Below are 25,839 nucleotides of genomic sequence, written 5' to 3' on the forward strand. Positions count from 1 at the left end.
TTTGAATTATTGTCCATAGCTTTATAAACCATAATTTATTGTCCATAGCGTTATAAACCATGCTTTATGGAATCATGCAAAACATGGTAGATGTGAACTCATTCCTTGTATGCCAGATTTAGCATAAAGATCTTGATGGATTAAGTCATATGATGGTGTTTTTTTCTGAATGAGGCAAATATGGAATAATGTAAAACAATGTGAGAAAGAGTAAGTGAGATGTCAGGAGGCCATTTTGGAAGAAAGAAAACAGTTAAAGAATTCAGTATTGGTGGAGTGGATAATGAAGTCCCAAACTGTTGGTGGTTTCCTGCTCAAATTAGATAGAGGTTTGCAGACCATTTATATGTGGCAGTCTGTCAAGACAGGCAATTCTAGGTGTTTTTTCCATGATAACCAAAATGATACCAAATTGGGCATTGTGATTCATGGGTCTGCTTGGGTTTTACATCAGAAGATGACGTGCATCTCAGGCTGCATCTAAACTGCAGAACTGAAACCACTTTAACTGCCATGATTTAATGCTATGGAATTCTGGGATTTGTAGTTTTGTGAGCTATTTAGCCTTCCCTATCAAATAGCTCAGGTGCCTCATCAAGCTACAAATCCTTAGGGGCTGTACAGACCGGCACTTTGTGCTGGCCTGTGCACGTGGTAAGGGCCCTCACTGCACTGCCTGAGTGCCATCTTGGCGCACGGCCATACACATGGCACAGACCATGATGATGCATGTCATGTGCAGCGCCTAAACAGCGCTGCACAGAAGTAGCATCATAATATCGTGCTGCCCCTTCCAGGAAGCTGCTTGGAGCAGCTTCGCTTTGCTCCCTAGTGGGAGCGGATTGGTGCCACTGAGTGCAGCTGCTGCAGCATCGATCCAGGGCAAAAGGGGGTGGCATCCTACTGCCCATCTGTACAGCTCCTTAGTTCAAAATTTAACTTCATTTCCTTTCTTTTAATGCTCTTTAAATAGTTAGATATTTTGTAGTAATAATGTAATTGTAATAATACACTACAGTACTTTTTATATATCTTAGGAGTTCTCAGCATTTTTTCAGTGCTCTGTCAGTTAAATGATATTATCTGTCTTTTATCCATGGAGCAATGGCATCACTAGGGGGGTGCAGGAGGTGACACATCAGGTGACACCCTAAGAGAGGTGACACTACTGCTCCTCAAACATCTGCCTTTGGGCAGAAACGGGCTGTGGTTTTTGCCTGTGTCCCCTTAAAATGAAGAAGAGATGGAGAGAGTGTGGTAAGGCTTCGTGGAAGGAGAAAGGAGAGGCCAATTTTTAAAATTTTAAAATTTAATTTTTAAAAAAACTCCTAAAAAACATCACATTTTACCAAATTTTCTCTTCAACCACACGAAACTATATATATTGATATGTAAATGAATTTTGGCTGTGCATATGATATTGTAATTTATAGGTATAATTTAAATTTTGTTAGTTGCTTCTGTTACAACTACAGTGGGCCCTTGTTATCCCCTGAGGTTTAATTCCAGGACCCCCCATGGATAACAAGAACTGTGGATGCTCGAGTCCTATTAAATACAATGGCATAATAAAATGGTGTCCCTTATAGAAAATGGAACAATCAAGGTTTGTTATATGGAATTTATATTTTTTGGAATATTTTCAAGCCATGGATGCTTGAATCTGTGGATAAAAGATCATTAGATAAGGAGGGCTGACTGTATTACCATTACATTCAATAATATACAGGAATTATGATCAATAAAATCAGTACAAAACATTACAAAGGATTCTGTATGTAGTATGGGAGGGGGGTCAATGGGGGTGTGACACCATGAGTTACTGCACCGGGTGACACCAACCCGAGTGACACCACTGCCAAGGAGAAATAGTTAAGAGAGATATATAGGAGTAGTTATTAATCAGCATATCTAACTTCATACAGTCAGTTTAAAAATTTAAAATGTCTACAGTTTTCCAAAGCATATGATCATTGTGATTTCATTTGATATACTGGAAATTATGTAGTACTGATATTTTGGAATGGTGTGAAATGTACATGTGTGATTTTGCTATCTTGTCATTAAATTCTTCTGAAATTAAAACAATGTGCAAGGTAATCCTATACATGTCCTGTCAGAAGTAGACCCCATTGAGTAGAGTGAGATTAACTCTCAAATAAGTTGTAGATAGAATTGCAATATAAATGACCACGGAGAAAAATGTATCATCATAACTACCATATTTCTGGCCAGGATCCAATGAGCAACTAAGTTAATTCTGCATGCCAAAGAGGGCTTTGGGATTGTATTTCTTGAACATGAGCCCTAGATAACAGATGGCAAGATGGTTTTGAAACAGTGGGTTTCCAGAAGCAGTTTGCAGTAGCTGACTGTGGAATAAAACCCAAAAGTTCCTTCTGGCCATTTTAAGATCTTGAGTGCTCCCAAAGTAATTTGTGTATTTCTTTGAATCCTGACCTATATTGTCCAGTTGTGATTGGTTAATGTTATCACATGTACCACTTCAAACAGTGAAAAAAGAGGATGTGTAATATAAGGGCTATTACTGTTGGTGCACATAGGAAGTTCCCCTACAGAAGCAATTGAATGTTTTTGTCTGGTGTAGAATGTCTTCAATCAGTTCAAGGTTCTGCAAGTGGATTTGTGCATGTAGCACCATGTGAACAGCATCTGGATGTGCATGTGGATTTCGCTGTGTGTTCAGTTGTACAATATTATCATTCAACATAAGATTTTGATAGCACACTTAATGCATAACTCCATGTGTGGAGATTCAGACTATGCAACTCTGAAGTAGACTCACAGCCATTGTCTTTTTTCATTCTGTATTTATTAAGCATTTCAGAAAACACCATAATCAGGCACCTCTCCTTATCAAAGAGGTTTTTTTCCTCTTTTTCTCTACAAACTTTAGGTTTCTTTACAAACTTTAGGTTTCTGAGATGGTGAATCCCCTCCCTACTTTGCTGCCCTGCATAGAGAGATAAGATTAGGCACACCAAACCTTACCTTCCAGCTTGCTGATGTTCTGTTAAATCTCTAGCTGAAGAAGGCAATAGAAGGAGGTAGCTGACAGCCTGAAACATCCACAGAGAAGAACCATTCAATGCATTAGTATGGGTGTGTGAAAGTTTAGTAGTGGAGGAATGGACTGTGAGTGTTCTTACATTACCACTGTCTTCACCCAAATCTGTCCATTTCTGTCACAAACCAGTGACCTGTGATGTCCACAGTCTTCTAGATCAACAGTGAATATCCAGTATGTACTAGGCACAATCTAGAGCCAGTATGTAGAACAGTGGTTTGAGTGTTGGACTAGGAGATTAGGGCTTGAATCCCCGCTTAGCTATGGAAACCTACTGCCATGGACAGGAAACATACTCTCAGCTTCAGAGGAAAGTAATGGCAAACTCACTCTGAATAATTTCTGCCATAAAAACCCCATGATAGGTTTGCCTTAGGGTCACCATAAGTGAGAAATGAATTGAAAGCACATACTAATAACAACACTCTAGTAAATATTAAACAAACAAACAAACAAACAAACAAATAAATATCAACAGTGAAGATATAATATTAAAATTACTTTAGTCCCCCCACATTTAACTATCTACTTTAGTTTCATAGATTTTAACATAATTTAATCTTCTAGTAGGTTGCATCCAATACCTTTGATCACTCAACAATGGCCTCTTTAATATGCAGTGTTTTCCTGCCATGTCTTTGCCAAAGATGAATGATTATACTGCAGTGGCACTTTCACTTGTTATGTCTTTTACATCAGGAATTCAAGAGTTTTAATCATATGCTTGACCTTATAGGGATGAAATGGGCTCTACCTTCAGGAGGAAAAAGCCATGCATAATAAATAACACTGCTTTTATTCTTTTTATTTTTACATTTTCCACCACTGATTTTAATAGTTTTATCCACAGTTGCCTGAATTCCACTGCTAGACCCATGCTTCCAGCTGGGTGTAGAATTTGTTTCTTAGCTACCTAGTGGAGTTGAAAGAAACTATATGGATGCTGAGTCTGTATCCACAGATTGATGCAGCTATGAATGGTTTGAAGGCACACATGTTTAATACCTCTGTGGCTGCTACCTGAACATGCTCTGTTATCCTTATAGATCACTCGACTCAAGATTGATAGAAATCCATTTGCCAAAGGATTTCGAGATTCAGGACGTAACAGGTAAGCCTTCAAATATTTGTCATTTATAGAATACTTGTAATTAATTATAGACTTAGGGTGCTATATGGATATTAGATAAAGTTCACAAAATTGTGCAATACTTTGTTTATGCCTGAAGAGATGCTCTCTGTGTTGGTATGTGTATTTGTTCTATAGTTTTAAGGAGATTTTATGTTTACAAAACAAACAACAGCTTCATTTATATACCGTTTCATACTGAACTAGCAGTGTCTAAGTGGTTTACAACTGTAAGCTAGTTGCTCCCAACAAGCTGGATACTCATTTTAGCGACCGCGGAAGGATGCAAGCCTGAGTGAAGCTTGAGCCCTTGGCTAGTATTAAACTCACTCACAACCTTATGGTTTTGAGTGAGTGGCTGCAGTACTGGCATTTAACCACTGTGCCACCAGGGCTCCTACAGAATACTTTATCTACATTATAAAATTTCTGCCAGTTTTGTAGCTTGTCAGTTATCATGGATACCATTTCCCAACAATCCTAGGAATTGTCGTTTGCTAAGCATTTGAGAATTCTCTATTGGGAGATCCTTATCCACTTCAAATGCTAGGGAGAATTAATAACTGTTTAAGAAGCTTAAGGTTTCCATTCAGTACATATTTACCAGAAATAAACCCTGTGTAACACAGTGGAATTCACTACTGTAGAAATGTGCTTCAAAAAGTAAGTGTGGTGTAATAAATGGACTGGTGGTATAACATAGTGCTACAAAAGCACTATTGGTCCTTAAACCGATCCTGGTCCCCAAAACATCTGCTTTCAGTCCCTGGACAGCTTCTAGGAAGAAAAGAAACAATTGTAGCTACTGAATGCAGATATGGTACTGGCTCTTGAAACAGCGGGGAAAAGAATTGTTGGTCCTTTGATTTTTCAGTGCTCCAAAATATTCTGAAACATTCATGGAAAAACTAATCATATTTAACAAAATAATGAATATAATTTGATACAACAAATGAGTAGATACTATGAATCATAAGATAGTTTAAATATCCAAAGTCTTGCTAATTTTTAAATTAGAAAGGTAAGAACACAGGCATACCTTGTGCTTGGACTATGAACGATTCTTGTTGTCATGAATGGACAAATGTATATGGGAGAGGCAGGGAATGATGGCAAATGAAAGCACTACTCAGAACTCTAGTTAATGGATGTAATTTTTTCCACTGAAACTTAATCCATTTGAGCCCAAAACAGACAGGCCAAAAAACATGGTTTCTGGCCACATTCAGCATGTAGATGATGCACACTCCAAATGCGGAGGGAAACCATGCCAGACCTGCATCTTCCCCAAAGAACCGGGCTATAAATGAGTAGTAAAATACTGCTCCTTTTGCTGGTCGAGTTCAGAACTGTGGCAGCAGCCTGAATCAGGTCCTGGTGCATGAGGTTGTTGCGACGCCATTGCGATTCATGCCAGCATGGCTGCAGACCACATTTCAAATGAACTGATTCTTTTCCTGTCACCTTTCTTCCATGTCTAGCTTTTACATTAATTCACAGAAATCAGAAATACTATGACATGGACAATCTTTACACTTGGGGCTCTTACCTAGTTCCTTCACAGCTGCCCTTCCAAGTCTTAATCTTCTTCTTCATTTTGATATATAATTTATTTCTAGCATGTCTGTAACTAATTAAGTGTTTTCATCATCCATTTTAAAATCACCTGTAGTCCTTATTTTGTTCTTTTTATGTTCAGCTGTAGCCCTTTTGCACTTGACTTTCCTCAATTGTCAATCCACTTCTAGGCAGCTGCAGTTCTAAGCAAAGGTTTTCAGAAATAAGCCTCCCTGAAATCATTGGGACATACTTCCATGTGAACTGGTTTAGGTTTGTATATTCTAGGATTTTTTCACCCAGTCTTCCTAATTCATCCCACTGCACTACTGTCACAATGTGGTTGTGAAAGGTGTGGTGGTAGGCTAGTAGGGCTGGTATACAAAGCAGCTTGCTGAAAAGTTAAAATTGAGAGTTTAGATGGAAGAACTGCAGTGCTTATGCTGCATGCCTAAAAATCTTTGGATCCCAGCCAAATGATGCCGTCTGATCACACAAACTGCATTTATGAACCAGATAGGATCTACCACACCTCCCTATATATTTCACCAAGGTTCATTCAAGGTCCCTCCTCCTTCCAAAAACTCTGCCTCTTTAAAATGCAAAGGCAGAGGGAAATCAGCTGCTCTTGGAACAACTGCCTTGTGGTATCTGGTACACCTAGAAGACATGATTCCAGACGGTTTCCTTAGCTCATGCCTCCTATAACATATTTACTCAGTTGCAAGTGCCATTTGGTTCATTAAACATTGCACTCAGGTAATTCTATGTGGATTGCTGTAATTTGCACACTTAATGCTAATGCATTAGTGCTAACTCTAATGTTTCTAAGCTCTGAACAGAAGGAAAGGGGCTGCCAATTCCTATTGTTGGTACTGGCTTTCTCCATGATTGGCTTCAGCCATGCCCACCACCACTATGTGTAGGGTTGCCATATCCCGCCTGGGGGCAGGACAATCCTGCTTTTGAACTGGGCGGGGTCGTCCCGTCCCGGTTTGCTAACTGACCTGGGCTTGCCCTGGGTCAGCTGCCGCTGTGGAAGGCTATAGCGGCCGCGCTTGCTGCGGCCAAGTTGCGCTGTGCACAGCCGCTCCTGTGGCCCTCGCGCGGGGCTTCTCATGCGGGGCCACTCGCACAGGACTTCTCACATGGGGCCGCTCGCACGGCTGCCACCAGCACCGCAGCCTTTGCTGGCCCGCGGGCACTTCCGCTGGCCCTGCGTGCGCCCTTGCAGGGCTAATGAGGAGGTGTTCCTCCTCCTGAGGCTGGGGCTGAACAGCCTGCCCCTTCTGCAGGCCAGAGCCTGTCAGTGCTGGCAGGGGGCGGGGCTGTTCCAGCCCCAGTCTGCCCCCATTGGCCAGCCAGACTCCAGAGGAGGAGCTCCTCCTCTGTTTGGTCGTGGGCCGGCCAGAGGGGAAAGGAAAGGGCCATTTCCTGGTGCCTTTTTTGGCACCGATGAGGAGGAGGAGGAAGAGGTGGGTGCCCATTCCCAATAGTGTATGTATTTGTAAATTGTATTTTTTAAATTGTATTTTTGAAAGTGTAGAAACATGCATTTATATTAACATTTTTTAAAAAAAATCATCATTTTTTTCCACGTGTCCTCCATTTAAAAAGTGTCCTACATTTGAAAATGTTGTCCTACATTTGTCCCGGTTTGGAGGTCCTGACTTATGGCAACCCTAACTATGTGGCTCATGATAATTATCCCTGAGAGAACAACCTCCTTACCCTGGCACAGAGTTTTGAATTGTTGGCATATCATAACCATAATATTGAGTGATAATTCTATTCTACTAAACTTGTAGGCAGATTCATTAAATGAAAAGTCTTTTTCTCTTCCCTTTTGTTAATATAATTTACAGTCTCTCACATGGTTTGTAGAAACCAGTGGCTTAGTGCCTTAAAAGCAAGATTCTTCTTTCTGAACTTTTGCAAAGAGGAACAGAAGTTATAAACTGAGAGCAGGTAGAATTCTTCAAAGAATTAGAAAATGACCATATAACAATCTATACTTGGGGAGATATGAAAATTTCATTTCTCAAATAGTTCAGGAGAAAAATGCAATAGCTTAGTTAAATAAAATTGGCCATTTGGAAGTATAAATTAGGATGGTGATAAAATGTGGAAATTGTTTGAAAGCATCTTGTATAAATTATCACCTGGCTACAGTCCTCCAGGAGGTGAGCTTTTATCTCTCCTTTAACTACAAACAAAAAGTCTCCATTACCACAGTGAGAGAAGAAAGCAAGCTATTTTTAAAGCTCACATTTTGTTAATACTTTATAACTTTTTCCTGCAGCAATACTGAATCTTTCTGATACCAAAGACTTAGAGAAGCAATATGATGAGGAAATGCTGGTTCCTTAATATTGCTTTTGTCTCCAAAGAAACTGAATTCCATGTTAATTGTGCACTGCCTAAAGAAATAATTTGTCTTGTCTGTCCTGAGTATACTGCCAATCACTGTAATTGTATGACCCCAAGTTCCCATGGAAGGAGAGAAACTGAAAAATGTCTGTTTCTGCCCATCGTTCATAATTTTATAAACTTCTATCATGCTGATCTACATTTTTTTATAAACAAAAAATCTCCAAGCATTTTAGACTTTTCTGTATGAAAAGAGATTGTTGCCATTTTCTGTATTTTTTACCAGCTCTATGATAAAAAACAAACAATCCCTAGAACAGACTTGTAATTGCATGTGCGCTTAAGTGCGTTTCAGAGGCCTGTGAGGTCCAAGACAAAATGCTCGTAACAAATGTCTTAAGAATGTGTCTAATAATAGTTATTAGGCTCAGCAATCTCAAAAGACATCCCTGTTCCATTTATTTCAATGACTGTATCAGCCTACTGAATTGTATAAATGGGTTTACCTCTGAGCAAAAGATGGACAATTGAAATTCTAGCAATTTCAACAAGTGCCTACATGGATAAGCAACATTAAGGAGGTATTTAAGGTTTGTTTGTTTTTTAGCTTTAAGATGTTTGTTCTAGCAGCTGCAACAAGGAGGAAAGTCGGTGACCTGTGTCTTTAGCATATATTTGTGGGTCACAGTCACGATCCTTACCAATGACTATATGCTCCCTGCAAATGAAGTCTAGATACTATTTTATCAAAAATATTGTCTTTGAAAATATAATTGTTATAATGTAAGTTTTACTCTATTTGTAAAAGTATTTGAGTAAAATGGGGGTCAGTTTGCATGTAACATTAAGCCGTGATGGGCGCTCCTCATGTATAGCTGGGAGGAGGAATAAGCCATGGCTTATGCTTTCGCAGAGGAAAAAATAACTGACATGTTTCTGGTGAAGTAGCAAATATGACTTAAAATGAATTATCGTTTGCTGAACAAGCCAGATTTATACCCAGTGATTTAAAACCGGCAGGGTTAGCAGTTAACTAGAGTTTATTTTGAACATGGTACTAGATTTGTACATAATGACAAGCCGGGACAGAAGGAAATAAAACTGAATGACAGTTTGTTAATTGTCTACAAATGCAGGCCTACAGGAGAGAAGAGTACTTCTGAAGTGTCTTTCGCTTTGGGTTTATGGAGAATCATGTATATAGTATTACATGCCAGAGAAAGAACAAAATAATATAACACTGCAAAATATAAGCACATTTTAGATTATTATTCTCATAAAGTGTTCTTTTCTGTTTCCTAGGATGGGATTGGAAGCTTTAGTAGAGTCTTATGCATTCTGGAGACCTTCACTGAGGACACTTACATTTGAAGATATACCTGGGATTGCAAAACAAGGTATAGTCACATTTACAGATTTCAAAGGCACAAGAATAAACTATTCAGTGTTCATGAGTACAGTGTCAGTGTTTGTTTCATTTAGGTCAATGGTAAAAGTTCAGCTGATTTACTGGGCCCTGTATTTATTCTAAAAGTTAGAGGGTAAAATGAGAGCTCACAGTGTCAGCAGGTGCTTACATGGATAGCAATTAAGTGTAATAGCAGTGCTCATTTCCTGATGTTGCTTATATATGCATTTACAACTAAGCTGAATCATAAAATAAACATGGAGGGGCTCATCTATTGCTTTGTAAAATATTATATGTTCATTGCAACTAATTATACCAGAAAAGAGCCAGTGTGTTGTAGTGGTTTCAGCATTGGACTATGACTCTGAAGATCAGGGTTTGATCCCCCATTTAGCCATGGAAACCCACTGTGTGATGATGGGCAAGTCACACACTCTCTGCCCCAGAGAGCCTGGTGATAGGATTGCCTAAGGGTCTCCATAAATCAGAAATGACTTGCAGGTACACAACAAGGTACATTCAAATCTACAGGGAAAAGGCCAATCAGTCAGTCATCAATCAGTCACTTTATTTACATCCATGTTTTCCACAAGATTGGGATTTTTTTTTTTTTTGCAAAACCCTCCAAAGAAATTGAATATTTAGAACTCATAAATTGAACTGTTGTTTTGTTGAGCAAACTGGATGTGATACCGACTGCATGAATGCAAGTAAAGCACAGTGTGTTTTGTAAATAAAAGCCAATTTTGGCTCTGTACAGACAGGCCAAAATAAAGCTGCTTCAGGTCTCTTTGGAAGTATGTTGTTTAAATGATGCATGCGTCTTAAGAGTCCGGAAGCCGCATCAAAGCCACGCTCCAGTCCTTAGGACTGGAGCGTGGCTTTGGCGCGGCTTCTGAACTCTTAGGACACAAGCATCATTTAAACAACATACCTCCAAAGAGACCCGAAGCAGCTTTATTTTGGCCTGTCTGTATGGGGGTCTTCCTTTTGTTCACATCATGAAAGAGAGTAAGAATGATCCGGAGACTGCTTAGCCTTCCATTGTTATTTTGTTATTTAAATAACAAAAAATTGCACAGTTCACATTGGGATGACTCCCATACATGGCAATGCCTGGAACTCTTGGGAGCTGCTGTTGCTTCTGCTGCTTCAGCTTGCCACTGTAATGGCTACTGAAACCACCCAGTGTCAAATCAGATATTTATTTATTAATCATTTTTATTCCTGCCTTTTCTCCCACACTGCATTCAGGCCAGAAATAATCTGGCAGACAGTTCCATTGCCCCTGTACCCCCAACCAGTGTTTTCCCATTCTTCTATCATCATCATTTCACACACAAAATCAATTGTGAAGGAAAATAATTACACATTGTAGTTTGGTCAGAAGTACCCCTAAAGGGAACAGCCAGTATGGTGTAGTGGTTTGAGTGTTGGACTAGGACTTTGGGAGGCCAGGTTTTGAATCTCTGCTCAGCCTTGGAAGCCACTGGGTCACTTTGGGCAACTCACACTCTCTCAGACTTAGAGGAAGGCAATGGCAAAACTCCTCTGAAGCAATCTTACCAAGAAAGACCCAGGGTTGCCATAAGTGGAAGGAAGGCACATAACAATAACAGCAACCCCCTAAGGGTCTCAAACGTGATTATTTCTGCAGTGTGTTTTGGATCATAGTCGTTCTGAGAACTAGCATGGTCTAATGGCTGACATGTTGTTGGACTTGGACTTAGGCTACCTGGGTTGAATTCTCTGCTGATCTGCAAACTCATTTTTTTACAGGCATCAATATTTTTCTGATGATGAAAGGGGAGATTAAAAATGAACATAAAGTTATCCTGGTATAGATATTTGAGTTTAATGGGGATAACTAATATCTTTATTTCATGGACAAAAAATTATTCATCTTGCCATACTTCAAACAAACAAAAAACCTCCATATTATTTCACTCTGAAGATTCTATGTCCTTGCTTAGCTTCATCGCTTCGACCTAGCAAACTTGACTCTTGGAAAGCTACCTTAGTTCCAAAGACACTATTTAGAAAACTTTAATGAATATAACTAAAACAAATCAAGGGGTGATTCAGATTTGAAGTCAGGTATTTACCACCAAAAGAGAGAGCTTTCTGGTGTGCTTCAATGCACCCATGCATTATTTCAGGAGTATGGTGCTGCCAAAGAGAAGCACTTTTGAATCTCAGGGTGCATCTATACTATAGAAATAATGCAGTCTGATACCACAAGTGCAGTAGCTCCATGCTATGGGATTCTGGGATGTGTAGTTTTACAAGGTCTTTAGCCTTCTGTGCCAAAAACTGCTGGTACCTCACAAAAGTACAAACCCCAGGATCCCATAGCATTGAGTCATGGCAGTTAAAACACAAACTGTATTATTTCTGCAGTGCAGATTATATCTCAGTGACTTCAATAGAGATATTAAGCTAGGTGTGGGTAAAGTGCAGTCAGCATACCATATACAGCTCTCAGTTACTTTTTGCACATATCACCCAATTTAGGGAGCCATTTTTATCCCAGAATGCCCTCTACTGCCCTCCAAGTGGAGGTGGTATTGGCCATTTTGCTGCAATTGAGAACATCTGATTCAAAAGAGGATGTAACTGGATGTCCACTTACTGTATTGGAAAAAAAAATACCTATATTGGCCTAAAAAGGTGAAGGGAAAATTTCCCCCAAGTTCAGCAAAATGAACTTGGAGGCTTTGGAGGTGCTGCTTGACATTTGGGGGCATTTTTCCAGGTGTATTCCAAAAATTCAAGGGGAGATGGGATGGTATAAGAGTAAAATATGGATGAGGGCACTAGGATCCCATAGCCCCAGTTAATGGCAATTGGTTATTCCTGTGTTAAGTTCACATTTAACAGTGCTGGCCTGTATATGTCTACTCAGAAGTAATTCCAGTGTGTTCATTGCAACTTCTTTCCAAGTAGTTGTGTGTAGATTTACACTCTAATTCTCTCTCATCTGCAATTAATGTGACTTAAACAATTAATTTTGGGTGTAACACAGATGAGGCATTTTTGTCAGTAGCTGTCATTATAAGATCTTGCCAAACAAAGTAATTTGCAGTGTAATAAACACCCGCTGTGCCTGTTAGATAAATTTCTTTTTAGAAACTGTTTACTTAACATAACAGGAATCCCAGTTTTCTTCCCCTCCAAGCTGTTTCAAAAAAGATGCATGAAACACTGAAAAGGGTTAGAAACTTATGCAAAAAGATACATAAACTTATTCTGAAATCAAGATCCATTTCTGTTGCTTCAGAATGTCAAGGCATGGGGGTGGGGAGGAGGAAATCTTCCCTGGGATATGAATACAGGCAACAAAAATCCAGATTGGTTCAGTTTTGGCAAAGTAAGAGGAAAAATGTGCGTGTCGCAAATATCTTTGATGGAAAGTTAGCTTTGGATCTGAACTTTGCATTACAGAGATGCTAAAGAGCGTATAGGTCCCTTAGGACTGTTCAATATTAATTGCCGAGGATTACGGGGATGTAAAATATCCCTCCTGAATGTGCCTAAGGAGCAGCATTGATTTAGAAAAGAGAGGTCATGTTAATGAGTTTTCTTCTATGTATGCCTTCTTTAAAAAGAATGTTCTTCCCTCCCCTCGCTGCTTTGGGGCCACACAAGCTGTGGAAGTTATTGCTGGTGTTAGCAGGTGTTTAGTGTGAGAGAGAGCAAGCAAACTCTTCCATATGATATCCTTTGCTATATCTTTGGCTTGGGATGACATTTAGAGAGCATACTGGTGCCCTGTGGTCTTTCAAACTTTCTTCCAACTTACCCAGGGATTTTAGAGCTGGGGAAGGATCTTAGGCTGCATCTGCACTGCAGAAATAATGCAGTTTGACACTGCTTTAACTGCCATAGTGCCATCCTATGCAATTCTAGGATTTGTAGTTTGTGAGGCACCTTCATTCATTGGTAGAGAAGGCTAAAGACCTTGTAAAACTACAAATCGCAGGATTCCATACTTAAAGTGTGTCAAACTGTGTTATATCTGCAGTGCAGATGCAGCCACAGACTTCTGATTATGAGAGGAACTGACTCCCCATATTTAATGTCTAAAACATTTTTATGTAATTGCCTTGAAATGTTTTATATCATTTTTGATGTCTGATACAAAATGTAGGCTAAGACAGAGGAAGGTACACTTCAGTGGAATGTAAAAGAAGTTTAAGAGTGGACAAAAAGAAACAGAAAAAAAGAATGGCTGCACCCATTTTATAGGTACAACCCACACTTAGGAGATATGCACTTACTTCCAAGTAAAAAAGGGAATATATTTGGAGGTCTATGCTATACGTCTAACATAATTTGTAGTTTTACACAGCTCAAAAACTAGCCAGGAGGACTATGCATAGGAAATGAATGAATATTCCTGTTTTTCAGGTGAGGACACTGAGGTTGAGAGAGACAGAAATAGCACAAAGGCAGAGAATATTTTTAATCTGCAGTTTTGCTTGCTAGAGCTGTATTTATGAAATGCCTGAAAATGAAACTAGAAATTCCCTTTTGAAGCAGCAATATAAAAATTTTAAATAAATAAGCTACTGGGAATCAGAAGCCTTTACAGTTGTACATTTAATCCAGGCTTAATATCATGGCCATCACACCCAAAGCCAATTCAGGGATGGTCAGGTTGAGACAAAATTACTGGTACAAAAGATATAGCAGGCATTTTACCACAAAGAAAGCCCATATTACATTTTGCTGTGGTGGTCCCCCCAACCATGAAAAGGATGGCATTGGAAGTGCTGTTTCTTGGTGAGAATCATACTCCTCACTCTGACAAGGCCAATGATGCAGTCAGACAAAGGCTTATGTAAAGTGCACAGAAAACTGAACAAAGAATCTCTACTGCACAGAAGTAAGTGGGGGGGGGGGGGGAAGATTCCGCTTAAACTTTAGGAAGAACTTCCTGATGGTAAGAGCTATTCAAGAGTGGAATACACTGCCTTGAAGTATAGTGGAGTCTCCAGAGGTTTTTAAATGGAGTCTGGATGGCCATCTGTCAGGAGTGCATGACAGGGAGTTGGACTGGATGGCCCTTGTGTTCTCTCCCAGCTCTGTGTTTCCATGATTCCTAGTTCTCCCCCTGTCCATTCTAGAAGTTCCAAATATAGAAAAGCTGAGCAGCTATGGGAGAATTCTTCCCCTACTCCCTTTCATAGTTAGACTGAAAGATTGCCATGCAAGACCTTTGAGTTCTTGACAGGAACACCATGATCTCAGGTCTTCTTATTTAGAGGAATGCCATTCTGAGTAAACAGCTCAGTGTGCCCTTATTCCAACAGTCTCTATTCTGAGTATAAGAATCAATCCTTTATTACTGTTTCTAACTGTGCCGTAACATTATGTGCCCAGAGGAGATACATGTGACACATTCTGTTGGTAACAAGGGCCACAGTCCCTGCACTGTACTACAACCAACAACACATGTGGATTTATGAACACATCAAAATTTATGAGCAACCTGCATGTTTGCCTGTTATAAAATTCATAGTATGTATGGCTTTTCATTGCCATATGTGTTTCTTGGGTGGCAAGAGCTATTAATTTGATCTGCTAAGGAACAGTGACACAATTTGCAGTGGCTTGGACAAGCACAAACACCACACTTTCTGTTATAAAGACCAATCTCTGGAGGCAGCTGATTAAATTCACTACATGGTTTTCATAGGCGGGTTACAGACCGCCATTTAGTGCGTAATGAATACGTACTAGGGTTAGGAAGGGGCGGTGCTTCCACACACCCCTAACCCTAGTACGTATTCCATACGTACAACATGGCGGCGCCCCTTCCACATGGAGGCCGCCATGTTTACGTATCGGACGCTGTGTGTCCACACGTGTCGCAGTGTCTATGACGTCGCGAGTCCACCCCTGGCGCCTCGCGACGTCATAGAGGCGCCACTTAAAGAAGCTCCATTTTGGAGCTTCTTTTTTGCTCCGCAAGGGAGCCGCGCGGTGTGGGTGCGGCGGCTCCCTTACGGAGCAAACGGCGGCAGCGGCAGACTGCCTCAAAGCGGCGATCTATAACCCTCCATAGATTTGTGCACATTTTTAATATCTCTAGTATAATGAGGAGAGCATAAATTACAGAAATTGCATTGATATTACTCTTTGAGGATTATCTGCTGAGCATTTATGAGTCTTCAGGCGAAAGAAAGTTACCTTCAGCCAAACTAACTTACACAGATAACCTTGGATATTATAACCTATGAGTTTTAGTGTATAGTGTATTTAGAATGCAGGGAGGTAAGATGCTGAGTTCAAATCCATCGTAATCTAGGAAGTTCACTTGTTTGCCTTTATCCTAGTCTCACAGCAGTGTTGTCAAGGTAAAATGGTGGAGGTTTGGTTCAACCAGTAGGCAGAATGATAGTGGATGCAAGTGGTGGGTGCTGGGGAATGACGTGTGTTGGTGTTGATGAGCTCTTGGCAGTTCCACCTGCACCCCTTTACTGTTCTAGGAAACATTTCTATGTGCTCAATGTGCCCTTTTTCTGACTTGCATCCCTTAAGCTATCCCGCTGCTGAGTCCTATTGATAATGTTGACGTAGGATTTGATTACAGCTTCTGTGGGCAGAAGGGATAAATACCTTCTTTCCTTTGCCTCAACAAGCAAAAAGTTTTCCGCCTTGTCTAACCTTATTTAAGCCATCCTAAAGTTAGATAACTAAAGGATAGTTACATAAGACAAGGGAGATAGGCCTATTTTAACTGAGTTTTATATTTTAATGTTCTCTTCCAGGAAATGCTGGATCCCCCACTTTGCTCCAGGGTTCTGGAAATGGAGTACCAACCACTCATTCCCACCTTCTTCCTGGATCTCCTTGTTCTTCTCCAGCCTTTCACCTTGCTCCCAACACCAGCCAGCTCTGTAGCCTCGCTCCAGCTGATTACACAGCTTGTGCCCGCTCAGGTCTAGCCCTTAACAGATACAGCACTTCCTTGGCTGAAACATACAACAGGCTTACAAACCAAACCACTGAGACCTTTGCAACTCCAAGGACTCCCTCATATGTTGGTGTGTCAAGTGGTTCATCTGTGAACATGCCTGTGACAGGCAGTGATGGTGATGGATTCAGCTGTTCCCAGGCAGGCTTATCAATGCAGATTTCGGGGATGTCTCCACAGCTCCAGTATATTATGCCTTCCCCATCCAACAATGCTTTTGCTACAAATCAAACCCACCAGAGCTCCTACAACACTTTTAGGCTGCACAGCCCTTGTGCTCTCTATGGATACAACTTCTCCACATCCCCCAAACTGGCTGCCAGTCCTGAGAAAATTGTTTCTTCCCAAGGAAGTTTCTTGGGGTCTTCGCCAAGTGGAACCATGACCGATCGGCAGATGTTGCCCCCTGTAGAAGGAGTGCACTTACTTAGCAGCGGGGGGCAGCAGAATTTCTTTGACTCTAGGACCCTAGGAAGCTTAACGCTGTCATCATCTCAAGTATCTGCACATATGGTTTGATAAAGCCTTTGTAAAATAAAAAAAGTAGAGAGAATGTGAGTTCTTACAATGTATTCCTGTGGGGGATAATGCTAAAGGAGATTTATGTACCTTATAAGGTGTTTATGGTTGTTGTTATCATTATTATTATTATTTTAATTAAATCACCAGAGGAAGTTGGACTGAAATTTTGACTTGCCTGTGGGCAGACATTTGAATATGCTCTCATCTTCTGAGTTAAGCCTCGTTTGTTTGCAGAGCTGCCCATTTAGTCTCCTGGTAGTGTACAATTCATTTTATAACACATTGGGCCATATGCAACAAATTAAGCAGGACTTCCTCCAGCATTCTTTCCCCCACATCTTTCCCTCTTTAGAGAGAAAAACAACACTCAGGTCTGATTTAGAAGAAACAAAAAGAAAACACTTAAAAAAATTAGGAATATGTGCATCTGTGTGTGTACATGCACATACACACACCAATTTATAACAACTCTCCCTAACGTATTCTTACTACAATGAGCTGATGCCATCATGCATGCATTTCTTCTCTGTTGTAAGAGAGATAATAAACACTTGTGCTTTCATTAGGCTTAGTCCAGACACGTAGTTGTGATTTTACTTCTCAAGCTTTTATGGGGTTTCTGGCTTTTCAAAGCCATGCCCTTGTTATTATGATGTATTGTTAGCATACGAATACCTACTGGCAAAATACAGATGCAATGGTAAAGATCTAAATTAATCAGTGGAAAGGGCAATGTTTGTACAGATGGAATTTAAAGTGGGTTTGCTCCATTTTAAGAGAGTATGAAAGATTTTCTAAAGAGATTTTATATTTTAAAATATTAAATATATATGTTTTCAAAAATATTAAGACAGGACTTTTAAAATTTTCCATAAACTTACTTTTAAAGAATGATGTTAGAATAATATTTCTAGAAGGTGAGTATTCCCTAACACTACAAGATTTTGCCCATATATACCTTTGTTGCTGTATAGATCTTATTGCCAGCTTGTTTTGACCATAAACTGACGATAAATTTTGTATCATCTGAACTGTTTTTCCAAAATCAGCATCTACAGTGTCTTGAAAGCTGCTTCCAAATTTAGGGGGAACTTGGCATCTGACATAATACAAGGAGTGACAAAGTGAAAAAAAATCAACAATCCAGGTGTGCCTCAGTAGACTTGCAGAAATAAGAGTATGCATTTCTTCCAGTCTCTTTAAAATCCAGCACCAGGGATGGAGACAGTATGGCTCTCTGGGCTGCAATCTCATCATCTTCCACAGACTATTGAGTATTCTGGCTGGGGATGTTGGGAGTTGGAGTCCAATAACATCTCAGAGGAGGCACACAGTCACTACCTTTGCCCTCCAATATACAATTTTAAAATATGATTGGAACAAAAATACAGGGTATACACTTTCTGATGTATTCCCATAGTTTTAGATTCTCCCCCTTCCTTAATCTATTCTATTCTTAATCTATTCTGCCTCAATATGAAAATCCCTTAGATGGTTTAGCAGGCTGGAGGAGATTGTAAACAAAACTCTTCATTGGAATAAGATAAACTATGTTAGCAATTCCACTTGATTTTATGCCTGTTTTTTCTTTCAAATATTTGATGTCTTGACAGTAGGCCTTAAGAGAAAGAAAGCACCACAATCACAGACCTGCTACACAAAATAGTAGCTTTTTAAAAATTCATAGGAGGAAAAAGGCACATACAAATACTCAACTTTTCAGATTAACAGTTTGTTGCATAAATGGAATGGTGAGATCAGAAGCATCCTTTATAACTTTAAGCTCACAAATGTACTGTTTGGCTATTCCTATAGACACTTCAAAATTTCAGATTGCTGTCAGATCTAATAGGTTCTGACAAATACTTCTTATATTCTTGTATTTCTAAGTTGTCAGAATTTGGACTTAATTGCTTCAGGCTAATTTTGAGATGTTTTAGATGCCAAATTTAAACTGTCTGGCTACACTCCAGTTTAAAAATTGGGATCTAAAAAGCCTTGTGCGTAAGCAAGCAGTATTTGTGCACGTGTGCAGGATTGTCTCCAATTTTCCCTTTCAGCAGCATTCTCTGTCATCACTTTGATTTCTGCCCTGGAAAGCTCATAGACATTCTTCTGTGTGTGGCTATAAAGGCAGAGCTAGAAAAGGAGTGGAGAGGAAATGTGCAGCAACGCACACATAGGAGATTTTCCCCTGTCTGATAATCAGGGAAGAAAAAGGCATACTCCTGGCAAAGTTGCACAAGATTTTCAGATGACATTGCGCTTATCCAGGACTTAGCCCATGAGGATCCAGGAATGCTCCAACAACAAACCATTCCCAGGACTTCCCCATGAATGGTTTGTTGCTGGAGCATTTCTGGATTTCCATGGGTTAAGTCCTGAGTTAGCACAATGTATTTAAAAATCTTGAGCACGATTATGCAACTTTGCCAGGAGTATGCCTTTTACTCCCAGCCTTTTCACCCCATCTGATAATCTCCATGGTCCTCTGGTTCTCTGTCAATATTAGATGTCCTCTTGAACCATTTAAATAAGTAGGCTTAAGCACCGTTGTATACTACTCATTTGTGAATCTATTTATTCTGCTAACTATGTGGCTATAATTCCTGATGCCTTGAGGAAAGACTGAGTTATGTCTACTCAGAGGACTTCTAGAATTACAAGTCAAAAGGCCAGGTGCTTCTACTCCACCCTTTCTTCCTTTAATGGATATTGTGTAGTAAGAAAGAAGCAGCAGTAAGAAAACAGAAGGGTTCAAAATAGTAGATATGTGGGCCAACCTGCTATGTCCAAAAATTCCATTTGTGAAGTAGGGCAACTGCAAGATAAAGGCTTGTCCGGTAGCATCTGAGTTACACTACTGTCACAAAACAACATTTGATTTGGAGTTTTGAATCTTCTTACTGTAGCCACATTATTCCAGTGTGATTTATCTAAAAGAAGCAGAATTGATCTTATAAAAAGTTTAACGTGACAGAAATGTTTATGCCAATGACTAAAAGCAAACATGTCAGCCCCAATATTGTCAAGTTATTCTCCCCCCGTCCCCCCTTGTATTAAGGATTTCTCTGAATTGCAAAATTAAGATATGGGACCTCTTGGGAGACCTCATGAGGTTTTTGGTGCTTTATTTCATTATTTCTATAGTAAAGTGTTTGGTAGTTATTCCCAGCAAGGCAGTATTTGATTCGCTATGTCAGTACAAAAAGTAGCCAAATGGTCAAATATATCAAAAGGTGTTAGATAAAATTTGCACAAAATTAAGAGAATATAGGATATTGCTGTTATGAAATTTGATTCAGTTATTTATAATACAACAGTTAATTCAAAGTGTGTAACTAAGTATGTTTTGAATTGTATGTTGCCACCTAAAGAGGCATTTGTTAAAAATGAGCCACTGATTAGGAAAAGATCTTAGTGCCTTATAGTACAAACTTCATCCCGACAGAACCTGATGGATGTGTGTGCACAGGCTGTAAGGCCATCTGCACTGCAGCTTCTACTGGATTTCCACCATCCTGTCTTTTTGCAATAATTTCTTTTCATATAATAAAGCCACCATATTGTAGTTGTAGCTGCTTTCCCATAAAATGCAGTTTCTGTTGTACATATTAAATGACGTGTGATTACAAAGTCCATCTTTTCATGGAATATAATGAATGCCAAATAAGCAGTATATCAATAATTATATATAGCTGTATTTTGTTTTGTTTTTTAAAATCACAGAAATGATATTAAAGTGTGTATCTAAAAACACTTTTTATTAAATTTTGAAAATAAAAATATGCTTTAAAAACAATTAATTCCACAGCATCATCTTTAGAAATGTGTCATAAATTGCATTTACCTCTTGCACTTTCTTCTCAGGGGAACTTTCACTAACTGATATTGCTGTTCATGGCTTTCTTCTTCCTGACATTAACTTTCTAATAAGGCAGAAGTTCCATTTTAGGTCAGAAATAGGAATGCAGCATCTAGCATCCCTGACCATTGATTATGCTAAGCTGGTGGTCTTACAAATTGGAGTCTGGCAACATTACCTGAAAGTTACATTTTCTCCAACTGTTTTACATACTTAACAAGAGAAATGGGGATTCCTTGAAATTACCACTCTTTTCACTCCTTTCTTCAGCATAGTTTGAAGCAAGGAAACCCTCAAACATCTACAGTGGCTTAACTTGGGATGTGGTAAACAAAAGCCATCAGAAACATAACAGAAAATCTTCAGCTTTCTGGATTTGAACAGTGGAAAACATGTAAAGACCCCCAACAAACCATAGAGGAAAATCTGAAGATTGATCTGGTTCCAATATGTTAGTACAGTTAGTGTTTAAATGTAACCAGCTGCAGCTTAGTGAAATGGAGTGGGGAGGAGAGAAAGAGAAAATACAGTCCCACAAATAGGGAAAATAGCTCTTTGGTCAAATTTGGATGTGGATGTGAGGACTGTTTTTTTTTCTTCTTTTTTTAAAAAAAAGACACCCTCCCCCCCTCATTTCCAGTGCCTGGAGTCTCAGGTGTTAAAAGATGAGGAAATAATGAAGTACCACTCGAATGTCATTTGTAGGCAATAACATCTGCAACCCTGAGAGAGTGTTCCAAATGTATGAAAAGTATGTGGCTTGCCTTACATGTTTAAATTTAAACCTGTTGCTATCTGTCCCCTCTCTGTCATTTGAAGGTGAAGGTCATGATGAATGTTGAGCACATGAAGAGCCTAATGCTGACAGCTAACCAGCCAGGTTTTTATTTTGGAACACAGGAATGAGCGACTTGCAGGGCTGAACTAACCCCCGACAGATCACTGCTATTTGCCACATGTCCGAACTCATTCCAAAAGGTGATGATGAGATGAGAGCCATTTATCGGGTGCATCTAGAAAATTAACACTTATGTGTGTGCACATTTCACTTGGCCTTGAGCCTTTTCCTGAGTTTTCCCCAAAGTGTGTGGTCTCCATCGCTACCACTAATTCATATAACAAGAATATATTGATTTTAGGAAATGGATCAGCTGCTGAACAGCATAATGGTGAGTAGCACTAAATGGCTGCTTGTGGTACCTGGTGGAACAGGCAGGAGTCTGGAAAGTTACTGGGTCTGTTGACATGGCGATTGTGGGAACTGTAGTAGAAAAACTTTCTCAAGCTCTGGGAACATTCAGAAAGCCTCCAAAGGCCCCATGTTTCATGTATTCATGTATGTGCAGAAAATCATCAATAAGCACTGAGGCGGGGGGGGGGAAACTTCAATAAGCATTGAGAAAAAGGGAACCGATAAATGGGATTTTACAGTAGTAAATTTTGTTTATTGATTCTTATTAGGTTCAGGGAAGGATGATTAGGAATTTGATAATTCTACACCTCCGAACACTGACAAATTTAAAATGTACCCCCTTCCTGAGCCCACATGCGCCACGGCCAAATAAATCTAAAATAAATGGAAAACCTGTTGGTGTCCTCAAAGACATCTAGGGACTAGAGATTATAACTTCCCTGCTTCTTATTTTTCCCCTTTTCTATGGCCTGTTACAGACTGCCAAAATAAAGCTGCTTTGGGTCTCTTTGGAGGTATGCTATTTAAATGATGCATGGGTCCTAAGCGTCTGGAGGTTGCGCCAAAGCCACACTCCATTCCTAAGCACTGGAGGGCAGCTTTGGTGCAGCTTCTGGATTCTTTGGACCCATGCATCATTTAAACAGCATACCTCCAAAGAGACCCGAAGCAGCTTTATTTTGGCAGTCTGTAACAGGCCTATGTACACTATTCCTTTGGTAGACACTTGTTTTTCAGAATTAATTTATTTCGTTGTGGTGCATTGTGGGATTTAGAAAAGAGGAAGTGCTTTTACAAATTTTCAACCTTTTTGATGCAGAATTATCTAAATTCCTAATCATGTCTCTGTGAACTTAGTGGAACTCAAAAAGAAAAAAAACAGTGCCAAGTATTTTATCAATGTAGATACCCATTTGCCAGCTCCCCTTCAAAGAAGGATTTAGCACATACTATTCTAAGCAGTGAAAGCCAGTGTGCTACATTGTGGTTTAAGTACTGGACTAGGACACTAAGAGACCATGGTTTGAATCCCCAGTCACCCATGGAAACCTGCTGGGTGACCTTGGGCATGTCACACTCTCTCAGCCTTAGAGGAAAACAATGGCAACCCTCCTCCCCCGAACCAACCTTGCCAAGAAAAATCCATGGTAGGGTTGCCTTAGAATTGCCATAAGTCAGAAATGACTTGAAGGAACCCAGCAACAAGTAACAGTATTGTAGCCTAAATATCATTAAGGCACCATATCTTGTGTGATTTTGGAAACTAAGCAGGAACAGGGTTGATTAGTACTTGAATGGGGTCTGCCAAGGAATATTAAATGCTGTAGACAGACTTTTAGAGGAAGGCAATGACAATCTAGGTCTAATTATTCCTTGCTTATGAAAAATCTATGAAATTTATGAGGTGGCCAAAAATCAACAGGTGACTTAAAGGCGTGCATACTATTTAATAGGTATGTCTTTTTCTGGACATAAATCCATCATCTTCTGGATGTTCCAGGTATTGCTTGAGCAATCTGAATGAAAAGAAAAACACTGGATCTGAAGAAAGACTCAAACATAGGAAACTGGGGACTATTACAAGCAGAGACACAGAAGGAATGGTACCTCCACCTCTGTGTGTCTTCCTCCTTTTTGCCCTGGAGTGAATGGAATGGAATGGAATAGAATTGGAGCCAACTGAGGTTTGACATGAGTGATCCATAAGACATCCACCATCACTACTGTCCTTATTCATTGATCCAAATAGTCTTGCAAGTTATGCAGCACATGGCTAAGGAGGTGCTCCAACCATCTGATACTTCATTGGTGTTTTGGAGCTATCCTTTCCACTTCAGATTTCATTTCATCTGGAATCAGTGGAGTTGTCCTATGACTTGGCTTGTTATTGTTCAGCCAACAGAGTGGACAGTTAAGACCAGACTTCTTGTTTTTCACTGAATTCTATTTTAGCAATAGAATGACATGTCTTTCTCCCTTTCCCCTTTTAATTCTGTTTATTCCCTTAATTAAATGATATTTGAACAATTTTGATTTGCTGTTCTTTTCTCTTTTTGTTTTTGCCATAAAATTGCGACAGAATTGGTTTAGCTCCCTAGTTACTGTTTCTGTGGCATCTATATTGTCTGTTTGTTTGTATTAGCTTGCCCTCTTGCTTCTGATCTAGGGCATTCTATTTGTTCTGCTGTTTTTACAAATTCCAGTCTCTTTCTGTGCTCCTTTAATTTGCTCTTTAAAATAATTATGAATTATTGTCTGATACAGTTTTTGAGTGGAACAGTTTTCATAGTTTTTTCTTTTAAGTGGCTTCCACCCACATAATTAAATACTCTTGCGCTTTTATCTTTTCTTTTCCTTCTTTTTTTTTGGGGGGGGAGGCTCTTTCTTTTTTCCTTTCTCCTCATTTTCTGGCTATGGTGACTTCCTCCTTCCTTCCTTCCTCATCCTGGAGGAATTACAAGTCCCAGCTAGAGGAGCCCCAATGAATCAATGGGGTTTACATAAGTCCTGACTTACTGTTCAGCAATTGATTGAACAGCCAGTTCAAGGTGGCAAATCCAGGCAGGACTCCCTGAAATCCTGGTTTGCTACTGCCAGTCAGTATAGATCAGGTGTGGGAAACATGTGGTCCTCCAGATGTTGTATGACTGAAGTTCCCAGCATTCTTCACTATCAACTACTCTGGTTAGTGCTGCTGGGACTTGTGATCCAAAAATATCTGGAGGCTACGTGATTCCTATCTGTGTTAACAGGTAATATTGGGCTAGATGGATATGGTCTATCATTTTAGTATTGTTTTTTGTGGGTTTTTCAGGCTATGTGGCCATGTTCTAAAAAAAATTTATTCCTGACGTTTCACCAGCATCTGTGGCTGGCATCTTCAGAGAATGCTCTGCCTGGAAAAAGTTGGGTGTATATATACTGTGTGAGGCTGGGAATGCAGGAGTGATTTGCATGTGTATTGTTCTGTGCTGATGGTCGACCTCAGGCTGGGAGGCTAATGCAAAAGAGGATTAGTGTCTGCTAATTGGTGATCATTATCTGCTGGGAAAGCCCCTGACTCTGAATGGTTTCCTATTTGCATTTGCTGAGTCTTTATTTTGCTATTCCTCAGGACTGGTAGCCAAGTTTTGTTCACTTTAAGAGTTTCTTCTTTCCGGTTGAAATTATCTAGATGTTTGTGAATTTTCTGGGCCAGCAGAAAAAGCAGTAGTAGAACATGCCACAAACCATCCTGGGCATAAAATACTGTTTGAAAACACTGAAGTTCTGGACCATGCCAACCACTACCATGTCAGGATGCACAGGGAAGCCATTGAAATCCACAAACATCTGGATAATTTCAACCGGAAAGAAGAAACCCTTAAAGTGAACAAAATTTGGCTACCAGTCCTGAGGAATAGCAAAATAAGGACTCAGCAAATGCCATTCAGAGTCAGGGGCTTTCCCAGCAGATCATGATCACCAATTAGCAGACACTAATCCTCTTTTGCATTAGCCTCCTAGCCTGAGGCCTGCCATCAGCACAGAACAATACACATGCAAATCACTCTTGCATTCCCAGGCTCACACAGTATATGTGTGTGTGTGTGTGTACACACACACACACACACACACACACACACCCAACTTTTTCCAGGCAAAGCATTCTCTGAAGATGCCAGCCACAGATGCTGGTGAAACGTCAGGAAGAAAATTTTCTAGAACATGGCCACATAACCCTAA

At 39.8% G+C, this 25,839-nt stretch overlaps 1 protein-coding gene across 1 annotated transcript in view; it reads left to right on the forward strand.

Moving 5' to 3' along the window:
* The window catches only part of TBX18 (T-box transcription factor 18), a 43,049-nt gene extending 25,176 nt beyond the window's left edge, over nt 1-17,873 (forward strand). The window contains exons 6-8 of the mRNA XM_089528548.1: nt 4,135-4,199; nt 9,447-9,541; nt 16,329-17,873. Coding sequence (XP_089384674.1) covers nt 4,135-4,199; nt 9,447-9,541; nt 16,329-17,053 — 885 coding nt within the window. The 3' untranslated portion in view covers nt 17,054-17,873. The remainder of the gene's footprint in view (nt 1-4,134; nt 4,200-9,446; nt 9,542-16,328) is intronic.
* Nucleotides 17,874-25,839: the final 7,966 nt, after the last annotated feature.

Source organism: Sceloporus occidentalis, unplaced genomic scaffold, assembly GCF_023333645.1.
Source record: "Sceloporus occidentalis isolate IW3139 unplaced genomic scaffold, rSceOcc1.0.p SCAF_6, whole genome shotgun sequence".
In the NCBI taxonomy this organism is placed as follows: Eukaryota; Metazoa; Chordata; class Lepidosauria; order Squamata; family Phrynosomatidae; genus Sceloporus; species Sceloporus occidentalis.